At 39.0% G+C, this 14,350-nt stretch overlaps 1 protein-coding gene across 3 annotated transcripts in view; it reads left to right on the forward strand.

Annotated features, from left to right (window-relative positions):
- The window catches only part of LOC136036398 (transcription initiation factor TFIID subunit 1-like), a 129,984-nt gene that overhangs the window by 87,088 nt on the left and 28,546 nt on the right, over positions 1-14,350 (forward strand). For all 3 annotated transcript variants that reach the window (XM_065718593.1, XM_065718594.1, XM_065718595.1), the window contains exon 10: positions 12,138-12,425. In XM_065718593.1, coding sequence (XP_065574665.1) covers positions 12,138-12,425 — 288 coding nt within the window. The remainder of the gene's footprint in view (positions 1-12,137; positions 12,426-14,350) is intronic.

The raw sequence follows: 14,350 nt of genomic DNA on the forward strand, positions 1-14,350 counted from the left end.
CCCCCCCGCGCGCGTAAGTCGTTACGCGCCATATTAGTTACGCGCCATTGTAGTTGTGTCCCTGTGTCCCACCTGTGAATAGAGATAGATATATCTTAATATATATGTTTTTAACTACGTAAAACATGCGAATATACAACATTCTTCGCTGTCCCATTGTCTGTGCATATAAATAGATTGTCAGGTTTACTGACTCTTGAACATGCAACATATAATTGTCCATGGGAAAAACAATCCGTATTCAGATCTATACCTCATTATTCTAATGATGTGTCCCTGTGTCCCGGTCGTCATTTATATTCCCTGTGTCCCGGTCCCGGTCGTCATTTGTGTCCCGGTGTCCCGGTATGTAATTTCATCAGTTGACAAACATGACGTCAGTCGACAAATAACTTCATGACGCATACAGCTCAATCCTTATAATGACGTCAGTCGACAAACATGACGTCACTCGACACATACACACACAGACAACTTATTTTTATATATATAGATTTGTTTTTATCCAAAATCTTGTCATGTCTTCAATGCTCTCTCTCTCTCTCTCTCTCTCTCTCTCTCTCTCTCTCTCTCTCTCTCTCTCTCTCTCTCTCTCTCTCTCTCTCTCTCTCTCTCTCTCTCTCTCTCTCTCTCTCTCTTTCTCTCCCCCTCTCCTCTCTTCTCCTCTCTCAATGCTACTGCAAACTCATACTGCTGCTACTGCTACTACTATCAGTACTGTTACTACCATTTTAGTTACTAAAGCTAAGGCTACCAATATTAATTTCACGGCTATTACTACTCCTGCTACTATTATTACTACTGGTACTACTACTGTTGCTACTAAAGCTAAGGGTTTTGAGGCCAAACATTTCTGGAATGTTGAAGCAGTATTGAAGTAAGTCGAAACGGTTTATGTGCCGGCAATGCTTCAGGAACGCTTTATGGTACTTTTTTGAAACTTTCAGCGTGTCTTGAGGGGGAATTTGAAGCAGACTTAAGGTAGTATATGCATGTTGCTACTAATCCTATTAGTTGCTGTTACACCTATTGCTTCTACACTAGCGAAGTGTATTAAAGTGAAGCTTTCAAGGAATATTTTGGTAGATGCGAACCAAATCAAACGAACTATGAGCATGTAGATTTTCAAAAGGGTGACACTTCAATATCTCAAAAACGACTTACTTCATTAAGTTGGACTTGCCAGAGTATGATTTTGACGGATTTCGAACTAGCCAGACTATTTGCATCTATCTGAATACTATTTGCTATTATTACGATTGCTGTAACTAGTGACGCTAAGGATATTAAGATTAGACTTTTAGGGAACGCGTTCAGAGAGAGTTTCAATTCAACGTAAAAAACTATATGCATGCAGATTTTCATAAGGGTATATAAGCAATATCATAGGCAGCGCAGCGCTATCATAGATAGCAATGTTACAGGAACTTTTAAAAGAGGTAATCCGATTGGAAATAAAAGTTCTAGTCCTCTTTTTAAAAGTAAAAAATGATTGCAAAGCAAACAGCCCTCTTCCAAGCCCATTATTTTCCCGAACACATCCAATCAAAACTTTGAGATGGTCGTTTTTTCGGCATAGTTGAACTTGACTTACTTCACTTAATGCTCCTGCCGAAATGCTTCCGGCGTCGAGAGTGATGCTACTTGGTGCCTCCATTTAGACCGTTCTTTTGCAAGGATGTGGACGTCCTCCTGAATATTTGCCATGGCTAAGAAGGCACCTGTCATGTCCTTCCATCTGGTTGAGGGACGACCTCTTGGGCGTTTCCCGCCGTGCACCACGGGATCAAACTCAAAAATCGTTCGTGCGGGAGTGTCGGGGGGCATGCGAAGGAGATGTCCGTACCAGCGTAGTGTTCGTTGGGCGAGGTGGACTGAGAAGGGCGTTTGAGCAGTTAACGCCATGAGGTTGTCGTTGGTAACAAAATTGTGCAAGCGTAATCCTTCAATGCGACGAAGATGTTCAGTTTGGGCTATATTTACGGTGCTAAGCACAGACTGAGTGGCTAGCCAGGTTTTGGTTCCATAAAGAAGCACGGATCCCACCAAAGCATTGTATATGTGCATCTTGGTCCTACGGCTGATAGGTTTCCTCCAAAGGGCGCTTAGTCTTCCCACTACAGCTGAGGCTTTGGCAATTTGGTGCATTAGATCTTTGAGGATTGATCCGTCATTTGAGAGGATAGAGCCAAGGTATGTAAATTCCTCAATAATCTCAGCTGGTTTGTCATCGACCATTAGGACTGCCGGGGGACGCGGTGAGTTACGGGGGTAAACAAACATCACTTTTGTCTTCTGCCAATTAATCGACAGCCCTATCTTTAAGGCTTCATCAGCAAGGATCTGTAGGGCTACTGTGAGCTTCGACGGTGAATCGGAGACAAGAGCAAGGTCATCGGCATAGTCAGTGTCTGAAAGTACTCTATCACCGTAATGCAACCCAAACTGAAGGTGGTTTATGGTCCGATTGATAATGTAGTCGATGTCACAATTAAATAGCTCTGGAGCAGCAGCACAGCCCTGATGGACTCCAGTATTGATTTCAAAAGATGAGCTGCGTCTGCCATCGACTTGCACGCAGCTCTCAGTCCCTTCGTGGAGCCGCTCGAAAAGGTTGCAGTACTTCGCTGGTAGTCCTGTTGTTTTTAGTATGAGCCAGAGGGATTACCGGTCGACAGAATCGAAAGCAGCCTTGAAATCCACAAAGGCAACATATGCTTTTTGTTGAAATTCTCGAGTCATTTCTATCAGCTGCCGCATTGTGAATATTTGCTCCACGGTGGACCTTTCTGGCATGAAGCCAGCCTGTTGGATTCTTCGTTGGCTTCTGAGGAAAGTGGTACAGCGGTCCAGGAGGGTCGTAACGAGGAATTTTCCGGGTACAGAGAGGAGTGTGATGCCACGATAGTGGGAGCAAATTCATCGACTGCCTTTCCGTTTCCAGAGAGGCAGAATGATGCCCGCTCGCCAGTCTTTTGGAATCCATTCTGTACGAAATACTATGGAGAACAGTACTTGGAGCCTGAGAAGGGTCGCTGCCCCACCATATTTCAGCAGTTCTGCAGGGATACCACAGACTCCTGGGGCTCGGTTGTTTTTCATCCGTTTCAGAGATTTCAAGATTTCTGTAGAGGTGAAAGGGTGTTGTACACTTTCACACGGGGCCTCAGGGGTGCTGGATGCAACTTGAAGAAGGTCAGGGTCGGGCTGGCTAACACAGTCCAGGTTTAGAAGTGAAGAGAAGTAATCCTTCCAAGTAGACAGTTGAGTGCTCTCGTCAGTGAGAATATTTCCATCATTAGATGTGATAGGGCCTAGGGAGGATGGCTTTCCATCTGTAAGATCCCGAAGGTGTTTTTATAAAGCGCAAGTGTCACCCTTTCTGGTGGCCTCCTCAAGATTGGTGGCCTTTTTCTCGGTGAACAGCTTTCTGTCTCTGTGGAGGAATTTATTTCTTACGTCGTTTAGACGTCTGTAGGTAACCATTTCTTTCGTTAGGCGTGCTTTGCGACGCTGATCAATGACATCTAGAGTTTCCTGCGATATCCAGGACTTTTTTCTGGGCTTCAGACGACCGATAGTACTTTCAGCCGAAAGCAATGCGCCGTCCTTGAATAGTTGCCATGCTTCTTCAGATTCTGAAATTTGACCAAGACAGTCAAAACGGTTTGAGATGGAGACAGCATAGACCTGGGGCGGGTTGGAGTTTGCGAGATTGTTCAGGTCTAATTTTGGGGGACGATGATCACTTTTCTGGGCTTTCAGGCGTAGTCTAAGGTTAGAGACGACAAGCCTGTGGTCGGTGTTTCCCAATTCTGCACTTCTGTAAGTTGGGCAATTAGTTATAGAGAAACGCCAGCGTCGGGACACGATTATGTAGTCTACCATCTTTCTTGTTCGTCCGTCATTGCTATACCAGGTATATTTGTGAAATTATTTCCTTTCTTTCTTTTTATTTCCTTAGATCGTGCATGTTGCACAGCTGAAGGAGCCTTAGCCCATTGTCGTTCAAGCAGTCGGGTGTTACAGGTCCTAGAACATTGTTCCAAACGCCGTCTGTATCTCTAACACTGCCATTGAAGTCATCAAGAATGGTTAAAACGTCATGAGGGTATACTTATGCTAGGATGCTAGACAGCCGGGCGTAAAAACGATCTTTCATCTCATCTGAGGCTTGGTTTGTTGGGGCGTAGCAGACAATGATGGTCCATTTTCCATGTTTATGCTGGATTTGCGCTGTTAGTATCCTGTTTGATATTTGCTCGTAAGAAAGGAGGCACCTCCTGGTCCGAGAGTCTAGCACAAGTGAGACTCCATTAGTTTTGGTTCTCTGATCACCCGACCAGATTAGGTGATAGCCTTCATCAATGTCTTCAGAGTCGTTTCCTATAAGGCTAGCTTTAGTTACACCTGCTACAGCCATACCAAAACGCTTGAGTTCTAGCGCAAGCATTGACTTCGCTCCTGGGAAGTTAAGGGTCAGAACGTTCCAGGTGGCCAGGCGAGGACCACTTTGGTCAATAAGGTTCAAACGTTGGTCAAATTTCGGTCCGGGGACATGCTGAGGTCCTGATGGGTAAACAGAAGATCGATCATCCGAGGCTATAACATCACTATTCGTTGCAATTAGGTTCGGGTGGAGGGTCGCAAGCCCAACCGACCCTATACCTGGGACATGATTAGCTAGAGGAGACTAATTATTGAGTGTCCCTGGAGTGGGCTCCACCCACCTTGTGTGGTCAAGGCCACCCTTTGCGTGGAACGTTTAGTTAGGGGATTCCCCCATATCCAGTGGCACGTGGTCAGCAGACCTAGTGCAGTTATGCAGTTTGCCCATTGTTCTTTGAAACTAAATGTTGCTTAAAAACTAAATTAAAAGGCACTATGCGTATGCTAGTCGCCAACAAGACATCTCAGCAATATCCCAGGAATGACTGAGGTATTAAGTTAAAACTTTCAGTGCTACTAATATTACTACTTCTGCCTTTACAGTTTAACCAAATCAAAAGAGCGTAAATGTATCCAGGTTGTCAAAAAGTATATGAAAACAATTGTTTGGAAATTGTGTTAAGTTTTATTTTTCAGGTCAACTTGATGAAATATAAAACTCAACTAAACAATACTATTTGTGTACAGATTTTCAAAAGGGTGTATGATGTTAAAAGCTATTGAAAAATTGTCTTCAATATATTCAAATAATCACATCAGTAGATCCAGCATATCTGTACTACCCATGCAAAAAAAGTAATTTTCCATGTTGTTCAAGATGGGGGGGGGAGGGGATATGTGCGTCTAAGTTTTATGTTTATGTTTTCTGACTAACGATTCCAGTGCCGGATTTTTTGTTTTAATACGACGTCATTATTGATGAGTTTCAGGCCTGTTCAAAATTCCTGTCAAATTGTTTTCAAAATAACATTTCACTGCTAAATTAATCAGAATAATAGTTACCATTCCTAAATCAGATACAAATGCAGATTCTGTCTCACTTGGCAGTTTTAACAACGCATTTTTAACCTTTTGGTCACAATGGCCAAAGTTGACTCTTTACATGGTAGCAGCTTTTGCTGCAACCATGGTGATGTAATGCCGTCATATTGTTATAAACACTTTCTTACCTAACAACTCCCGCTCTCCCTTGCGGATAACTAACAATAGTCTAATAACATGGTTTTATTTTTTGTTGTGTCTAATAATCCAAACCCATCTCCCTCCTCCATCCACTCTTTGCACAGCTAGCATGAAGTGTTAACTTGTCAACATTTTAAATAGGCAATTTTACCTACATGACATGAATTTCAAGCTGTTATCCAAAACGTACAACGTTAGCCAAAAAAGTAAAACAGCAAATGCAAAATTATTTACAATACAAAAACACTGAGAATACAGAGAATAAGCCGACAATCATTTGAAGATATGCATATTAGTGTCTTAATGAATTTTTAAACATACTTAGCAAGGGTATTTTTACATATTTGCCGGTTATTCGTTAGTCATGAAGTTTCAGTTCAACTCAAAAGAGAAGAAAGAGGAAAACAAACGGATCATTAAGACTTGTCGCTCGAATTCCAAGTCATATTCACAAAATAGTATTACCACGCCATGGGAGGCTATAAATCGTTGGCTATCAAAGGCTTTAGTGGATCAACCCTCCAACAGTGTTTGTACAGCCAAATACAAGACTTTTCACTTATTTCTAATTGGTTTCTTATTGGAACAGTGTACAGTATGGTCTAATATTTATTTTTGCACAGTTGTAATTCTTGAATCGATTCCTAACTTGTATCCATTTGGCCCATGGTTCACATTATTCCCCCTTTTATTTGTGAATATTCTGTCTGGGTTCAAAGAATTAATTGAAGACAGACAGCGACATAAAGCTGATGAAAATACTAACAAATCACACGTGGATGTTTTTATGAATGACGCCTGGGAACAATGTCATTGGAGCAGTGTAGCAGAGGGGAACCTCATCAGAGTTTGCAAGGACTCTTTTATTCCCGCTGATATTGTTATACTATCGTCAAGCGAACCAGATGGTGTTTGCCATATTGAAACGGTGAACCTTGATGGGGAAACTAACTTAAAGGTTCGTCAAGCACTAGAAAAAACAAGGTATATATCTGACAACATTGATGAACTAAAAAGGTTCGATTGTGAAATTGAATGTGATGCCCCAAATAAAGTCTTGAACAAGTTTGCAGGTGTTTGTACATTAGGAGACCAAATCGTAACTATTGCTCAATATAATATTTTAGAGCGAGGAACCCAAGTAAGAAATGCAGATTGGGTGGTTGGAGTCGCTGTGTATATTGGGCACGAAACAAAACTGCTAATGAATTCAACCCAAGTCCTAACAAAAAATTCTAAAACTCATCAAATAACAAATAGCCAAGTGTTTGTCGTAATTATTCTGATTACTAGTTTGACCGCACTTGCAACCGTCGTATCCATGTTACTTAAATATGGCTGGTCTTGGCCTTTGTACTCGTCAAAATCTTTTTCCTTGACATTGAGAAAAGCAGCTCGCTACTTTTTATATCTTCATAACTTCATACCTATATCATTGAACGTTGCTCTGGAAACGGTGAGGTTCTTTCAAGCCAAACAAATTGCGGATGATTCTGAAATGTTATATGAGGAAACGGGAACCTCAGCTTCAGCCAAATCATCTTGTCTTACAGATGAACTAGGACATGTTAAATATATACTCACTGATAAAACTGGCACATTGACACAAAATATAATGGACTTCAAACACTGCACAATAGCGCGGCAAAAGTTTTCAGTAGAAGAGCTCCGGGACGCAGTTGGATCGCCGACACTAGATCAAAATTTAAACGCGAATTTACAAGAATTCCTAACCGCTATGTCCATTTGCCATACAATTATTGTTGATACAAATGATGGGAATCTTGAGTATAATGGATCGTCGCCTGATGAACGAGCATTAGTTAAAGGTGCAGCTAAATGTGGCTATACTCTAAAAAATCGAACTTTAAATGGTATTAAAGTAGATCGACGGGGCGAGAGTTTCACCTATGAGCTTTTGCACATATTTGAATTTAACAGCGATAGAAAACGGATGTCCGTTGTTGTAAGAACTCCAGAGGGTAGAATTAAAATTTACTGCAAAGGTGCAGACAATGTTATATTTGACAGATTAAATTACAGAGACGAACAGCTTATTGAAGTCACAAAGGAAAGTTTACGGCAGTTCGCCCAGCGAGGCTTGCGAACTCTGTGTTTTGCCATGGGTGATATAACAGATGATGTTTATGATCAGTTTATTCGTGAAATTGAAACTGCAAATGGTTCCTTAGAAAATCAGGAGGAGAATATTGCTAAAGCAATGGATCGACTTGAACACCGTTTAAGTCGATTGCTTGGAGCATCAGCAATTGAAGATAAACTCCAAGACGGGGTACCCGAAAGCATTGAAGCCTTGTTGCAGGCGGGTATTTCCATATGGATATTAACTGGAGATAAACGTGAAACAGCAATTAATATTGGCTATTCAACAAAACTGTTCACCGAAGACACGTCGCTCATCCTGCTCGAGATGGCCTCAGATATGCAAAATGAAATAAAAAAGTATATCGAGGAGGTTAAGAATCAAACCTTCAAATCAGCTTTAGTTGTAGAAGGGAGTGTATTAACACATTCTCTGAAGAAAGATTGTCAGGCCGATTTCTTCAAGCTTTGCAAATCATGTGCATCTGTAATTTGCTGCCGTGTTTCCCCTTCGCAGAAAGCCGAAATTGTTGATTTAGTTGGCAGTGGCACTAAGAAGACAACTTTAGCAATCGGTGACGGTGCAAATGATGTTGCAATGATTCAAAGAGCAAATATTGGTGTTGGAATATCCGGCCAAGAAGGTCTGTCTGCTGCAAATTCCTCTGACTTCTCCATTTCCCAATTCCGCTTTTTAGTACCGCTTCTTTTCAAACATGGTGCAAGGAACTATGCAAGAAACTCAAAGATGATATGTTTTTACTTTTATAAAAACATATTTCTCTGCTTTGCACAAGTTATTTTTGCTTGGCATAGCCGTGTTTCAACTCTGTATTTGTTCGAGCCATATGGTTTAGTCCTATATAATATTTTATTTACAACCTTTCCGATTTTAGTTATAGGCTTAGCTGATGCACCATTTAGTAAAGAAAAGGTCTTGAAAAATCCGAAGCTTTATGGAAGAAATTACGATAAAAATCATTTTAGCAAATGGAAATTCTGGTTGCATTTTATGATTGCGTTAATTCATGCAATAATAATATATTGGTTGGTGACGATTCTCTTCGACACTTCAAATTCTCCTTGGAAGAATTCAAGAAGTGGTGGTTTTTATATAAACGGTTGGATAATTTTTCTCTGTGTTCTTTTGACTGTATGTTGGAGAGGGGTCATAGTAGTCGATGAATGGAGTTTACACACAATTGGTGCAGCTGCAATTTCCTTCATCTCTGCGATTATATTTTTAATAATTTTCAGTTATCTTGCCCCGACAATAACTACTGTCGGTTCCCTTCGTATGGCGGGGACTGCTGAGATAATATTCACCTCACTATATTCTTATATAGCCTTGATGACCCTTCCAGCGGCGTGTATTTCAGTAGATTTTTTTATTTCCTTGGTACTCGAAGTTTACAGAATGATCACAGATGGACCTGTCCCTGAAACTGAAGCCGGACTGTTCACTAATGGAGAGACGGGTAGACAAGATAATTGGCTTCAATTAGGCTATGCCTTTTCTCAGCACGAAAACAATCCTCTTACCGAGGGTGAAATTATCAAGAAAAAGTTCGAGGGTTTAAAATAAGCCAGGAATTAGAACCGCAAGAGCTTCGATGGAGTTGCTGGAGTTTATCCAAAGGTGAAACTGGTTGTACATTTAATTTTCAAAGGATTTTCTTGACAATGTATGACCTGAAGATGATAATTAACCGTAGTAAAAGGATAACGTTTCCTGAAGGACTATCTCCAAGTATTTTTTTTTATGTCCATAACTGTGGGTACCAGACCTTGGGTTTGATGCCCTTACTCTAACTTTGTAGATCTACTACTACTACTTCTTCTAACAACCTGCAACAGTGACAAGCCGCATGAGGCCAACGCAGCTGACCATGCTCCTTCTCTGTCCCCATCTACTCAAAGCCTTCTTCTTCACACCCCCCTCCCCAAGAAGTTCCAATTCTCTTTATATCCTTCCGTGCGACCTTTTACCTCCTTTCTCTCTCAATCACTCTAGAGAAAGGGATAAAAGCACATGTATTGTACAGCTTACTGCTTGAAACAGTCAAGTCAGACGGGTACCCAACGTAATCTGTAGACAATGTGTCGAGGAAATCATCTAGCAAATCCTGCTCCATCTTTCTGAGCGCCTATGATTTACCATTGTCATTACTATAGCTAATCTTGGTTTGCAAATTTATATTCCGATTCAGAACCGTGCCTTACGATTATCATTACTTTAGCCAATCTTGGTTTGCAAACTTATATCCCAATTCTTCCAGAACAAATTCGTAGGTGAAGCTGTACACTTGATCAATCTACTCGTTACCTAACGCTTCACCTTTGCCTATTCCCGGTTTAAGCGATTTGCTCGTCTTAATATTAATTTTCAAACCTATTCTTGCCCCATGGACTCCTAAAACCTCCATAAAATCCCCTATTTTGTTAACATTTTATTTAGGATGTTCAAATCGTCACCGTAATCTAATCTAGGCTAGTTTAACTTTTTCATTTGATTCTATTGTCTCTCTCAACATTTGTCAGGCTGCCTAGGATTAAGTACATCAACATGATCCATGCAAATGGGGACGAAACCAACCCTACCTAACTCCTGATTCAGTATGAAACCAGCTTCTTATCTCATTTCCCACCTTAACAACAGCAATGTCATTCTCGTACACTAATGACTGTAATGTATTTATCTGATATACCATACCAGGATATGACCTTCGAAAAAGGTCTTCTGATGGCTGAATCAAACGCTTGCTCATAATCTAAAAGAAAATGAGAACTCGAATACATCTAAATTATTAATCTAAGAGTGAAAATTTGACCGACACATCCTCTCCTTTTTCCCAAACCACACTGTTCTTCACTTAAAACTTTGTCAGTAGCATCTCTCAAACTAAAAAGTAACATATGAAACAAAGAAAAAGAAAGGATATAATAAATAAAAAAATTAAATTAAATAGGCGAGTGAAAACGTGGATTTTGTCATCCAGTAGCAAAATATGAAGACGAAAAACAAGCCAATTTTTCAACAAGTAATTTACTTCCTACAAAACCAGGCTATTGCCTCTATATTCACCACATTACTTTTTTATCACCTTTTTTATAGAGGGGTTTAACCAAGTTTTCCTAAAATCCTTGGGTACTTCCCTTTGTCAAAAATCAAGTTCAGTATCTTCGGTAATCTGTCTCTATCTGCACAACCATCAAATTTAAGAAAGTTATTGACAAGACTATATGGGCTCTTAGTGCTTTTTTTTCTTCCGAAGTTCTTCCTTGCAAGATAAATCTTCCTTCACTTTCAAAGTGTCGTAAACTTTTTCATTCTTTTCTATATCATTTCTTGTAGCTCTATCGCGATCAAGCACATTCTCAAAATCTTCTGCTCATCTCTCTTTTTTTCTTTGTCAAATGTGTGGCCCTGTTCCTTTCTTTATCTAATACAACTCCAGATTTACTGTTCCCTCGCTATTTTCTAACTGTCTGAGTGAAAATCGAAAAAAAAGTTTTTCTTATAGAAGTAAAAGCTGAATTGAAGCTTAATACTAACAAAAATTATTGCTTCGTAGTTTATGATACATGTGCTTGCGAAACTGGTTTTGAATAAACAGACTCATGATATTTCACTATTTTTAGAATTCTGTATAATTTGCGCTATGTCGTCTTAATCACATCGTTTGGGTTTCCTGTCTCAAAATTAGATACTGAAAGGAGTTGGTCTTGCTTCTGCAGGATGACATACTATGCGATTGGTTTTAGTCCCCAATCTAAGCTTCGTTAAATATATTATTTTTCTCTCAACCAAGTACTAAAAAAACGTATATGATATAGCATACGCTGGCCGGGTTGTAAAATATATCTAATGGATTATTAATATCAAAGGAATAAAGATGAATGGCTTTGTTTTCAGTTAGTGTGTTTCAATTTCTTTTGAAAGAAAACCTTATTTCTGACTTCAAACTAAAGAGTTGTTACAACAGCGGTGTTTCTAGCCTCTTCTGCGTCCGGGGTAAAATCTTTTGCCCCCAAAAATTTTCAGACCAAATCTTAACGAAATTTTCATTTATTAACAATTTTTTTCAATTTATTAATTAATAATTTATTTTCTAATTGCTATTATGCTAATAGAATTATCACTTTTATTTAATTGTCTTTTGAATTTATTATTATTGGTTTATTAACTAATAATTTTATAATTGTTTTCATTTATTAAATGCACCCCGTACTTATTTTAATAGAAATAAAAATTAAAAAGTCACAAACTGATTATAACCGTTAAATTATTTATTTGGAATTTCGTCCCCCTAAACTTTTTAATCCCGGGAAAGCGCCCCCTTTGCCCTTTCACCTAAACTGCCTCTGAGGTGAAAAAACTATTCATTGAACTAATTTTTAAGGTTTGGATTCAAATTGGTGGGTCTTAAAGCCAGATTTTCGACTTCAAACCGAAGAGGAGTTGCGAGCAATTGTTTCTCCTGAGCAGTGTTGTGCTTTCTTAAGTATGATTGCGGCAGAACAGCGCCTAAAGGATGCTGGCTATGGTGAAAAATTCATGCTTACACAAGATGATGATGATGATGAAGACCTTCAACTTAAGATGGACGATGAAATCAAAGTGGCACCTTGGAATACGACCAAAGCGTATATCCATGCAATGAAAAATAAATGCCTTTTACAGCTTACAGGTAAATAGTTTGATAGATTGGTTGATAAGTAGGATAAATCATTTACTGAACTAATTTTGTTTTGCTGCACTAAACTCCTTTATAAATAAAACGATATGAAAATATAATATAGATAAATGGGTATATTATTTAAAATAAGACAGAAATAATTTATTAAAGATTATTTGTGATTTAGTTCTATTTGTTTACCTTATTTTTCATTTCATTCTAGCCCAAGGGGTTGGCACGCTAGACTTGAATCCTTTGTCCATGAGGATGAGGGTTCGAGTCCTGTTGTTCCTTGGTATTTAGTTTGGAACGGGTGTCAGTGGCGGGACTTTAAGCTCAGCCAGAATCGACACAGCTCCTGAATGGGTACCTGGAGAAATCTGGGGAATGTAAAGAGGAAGGGTGTGTCAAAGCATAGGATGGCTCGCTCCCAAACGGCCTTGCATTTCATGATTGAGGGGCCGTGAAACAGATTTCAGCAATGCTGTTAGGAAGTCCAGTCCCGTATTCTTTATCGTTTTTATAATCTTCATAAAATTAACAGCTAGGTATTTCTTGCCTTAAAAGTAAACATAAGGACTATGATTTATGTTTAAAGAATGAGCTATTTGTTCTTTTTGCAAGTAAGGCAAGCAGAGATTTCAAAGACGACCTGCTAGCCTGTTCCATTCTTAGATTGATGTATACGGATGCTATCAGGATATAGAAAATCCGCCGCTAAAAGTGTATCTGAGGTACAGCTTGGAAAGAATTCAGATTAAATAGAAATACTAAACAGCTAAACCACGTCCAAGATGTAATCTATTCCCCCTCGAGTACTAAACTTAGAGGTATTTCTATAGAGGTTCTTGGGCTAGCCAAGTAAGATATAAATATAGATATATATATATATATATATATATATATATATATATATATATATATATATATATATATATATATATATATATATATATATATATATATATATATATATATTAGAAAGTTGTGGAGGAGGTCGGGAGTGGAATACCGGGAAAGAATTAAGGCTAAAAAGGTGGTGGTATCCAAACAGATAAGGATTATTTTTGATAATGAGGGAATTCTGAAAGGGTATTGTGATATAACAGCGTCCCCGTCTCTCTCTGTATGCTAGGATTAAGGAAGCATAGGGGAGAGGAACTTCATCTTAAACAAGGTCTAATTATCCAACGTGGATTTTTTACGCAATATAAATTTCTTTTTTCACTTGGTGACAAGAAAAAGTATCTGGGAAGGGTGAAGTCAAAAATATGCCCTAATTTTGCCCAGAGGATGACTTGATTAATTTTGGGGTTTTTGTAAGGAATTAAATGGTCTGAGAAAGGAAGTTTTTCAGGGGTGGTATGCAAGGGAGGAATGTGTGAGTATTATATTAAATTGCAGAAGTTTTAAGGAAATCAGGAAGTTGGGAGAGTGTGTTTAAATTTTCAGTTACTATGGGCCGCTGCAACCATGATTAATAAGTAATTCAGCGAAGAGTTGGTAAATACCTTGGCAAGCTTCTAGTTCAGGTGCTCGATAAAATAAAACTGGAGTAGAGAATGGCAGACGAATAATCACTCTCTAGTTGACGACTCATAATGAAATGAGTACTTAATGAAATGAGTATTTAAAAATTTGAATTATTTAAACTGCTATTTATCAAAAGTAATAGGAAATCGAATAAATATTGATAAAGGAAGACAGGTATGAATTTAGGAATAAATTGGATAAGAAATAATTCCATTTCTCTCAATGCCAAACAGGTTTAGTGTCTGAACCAGCAAAGAAGCTATAACATCTACTACTACATTTAAATTCATTGAAGCACCAAACCGCTTTAGACCAACACATTGGTGTATACTCCTCTGCCGCCCCAACTTGTTAAAAGCTTTGCCCCTTGAAAATTCAGTTTCCATCATATCCTTCATTCCAAA

The sequence above is a fragment of the Artemia franciscana genome, chromosome 15 (assembly GCF_032884065.1).
Source record: "Artemia franciscana chromosome 15, ASM3288406v1, whole genome shotgun sequence".
Classification (NCBI taxonomy): Eukaryota; Metazoa; Arthropoda; class Branchiopoda; order Anostraca; family Artemiidae; genus Artemia; species Artemia franciscana.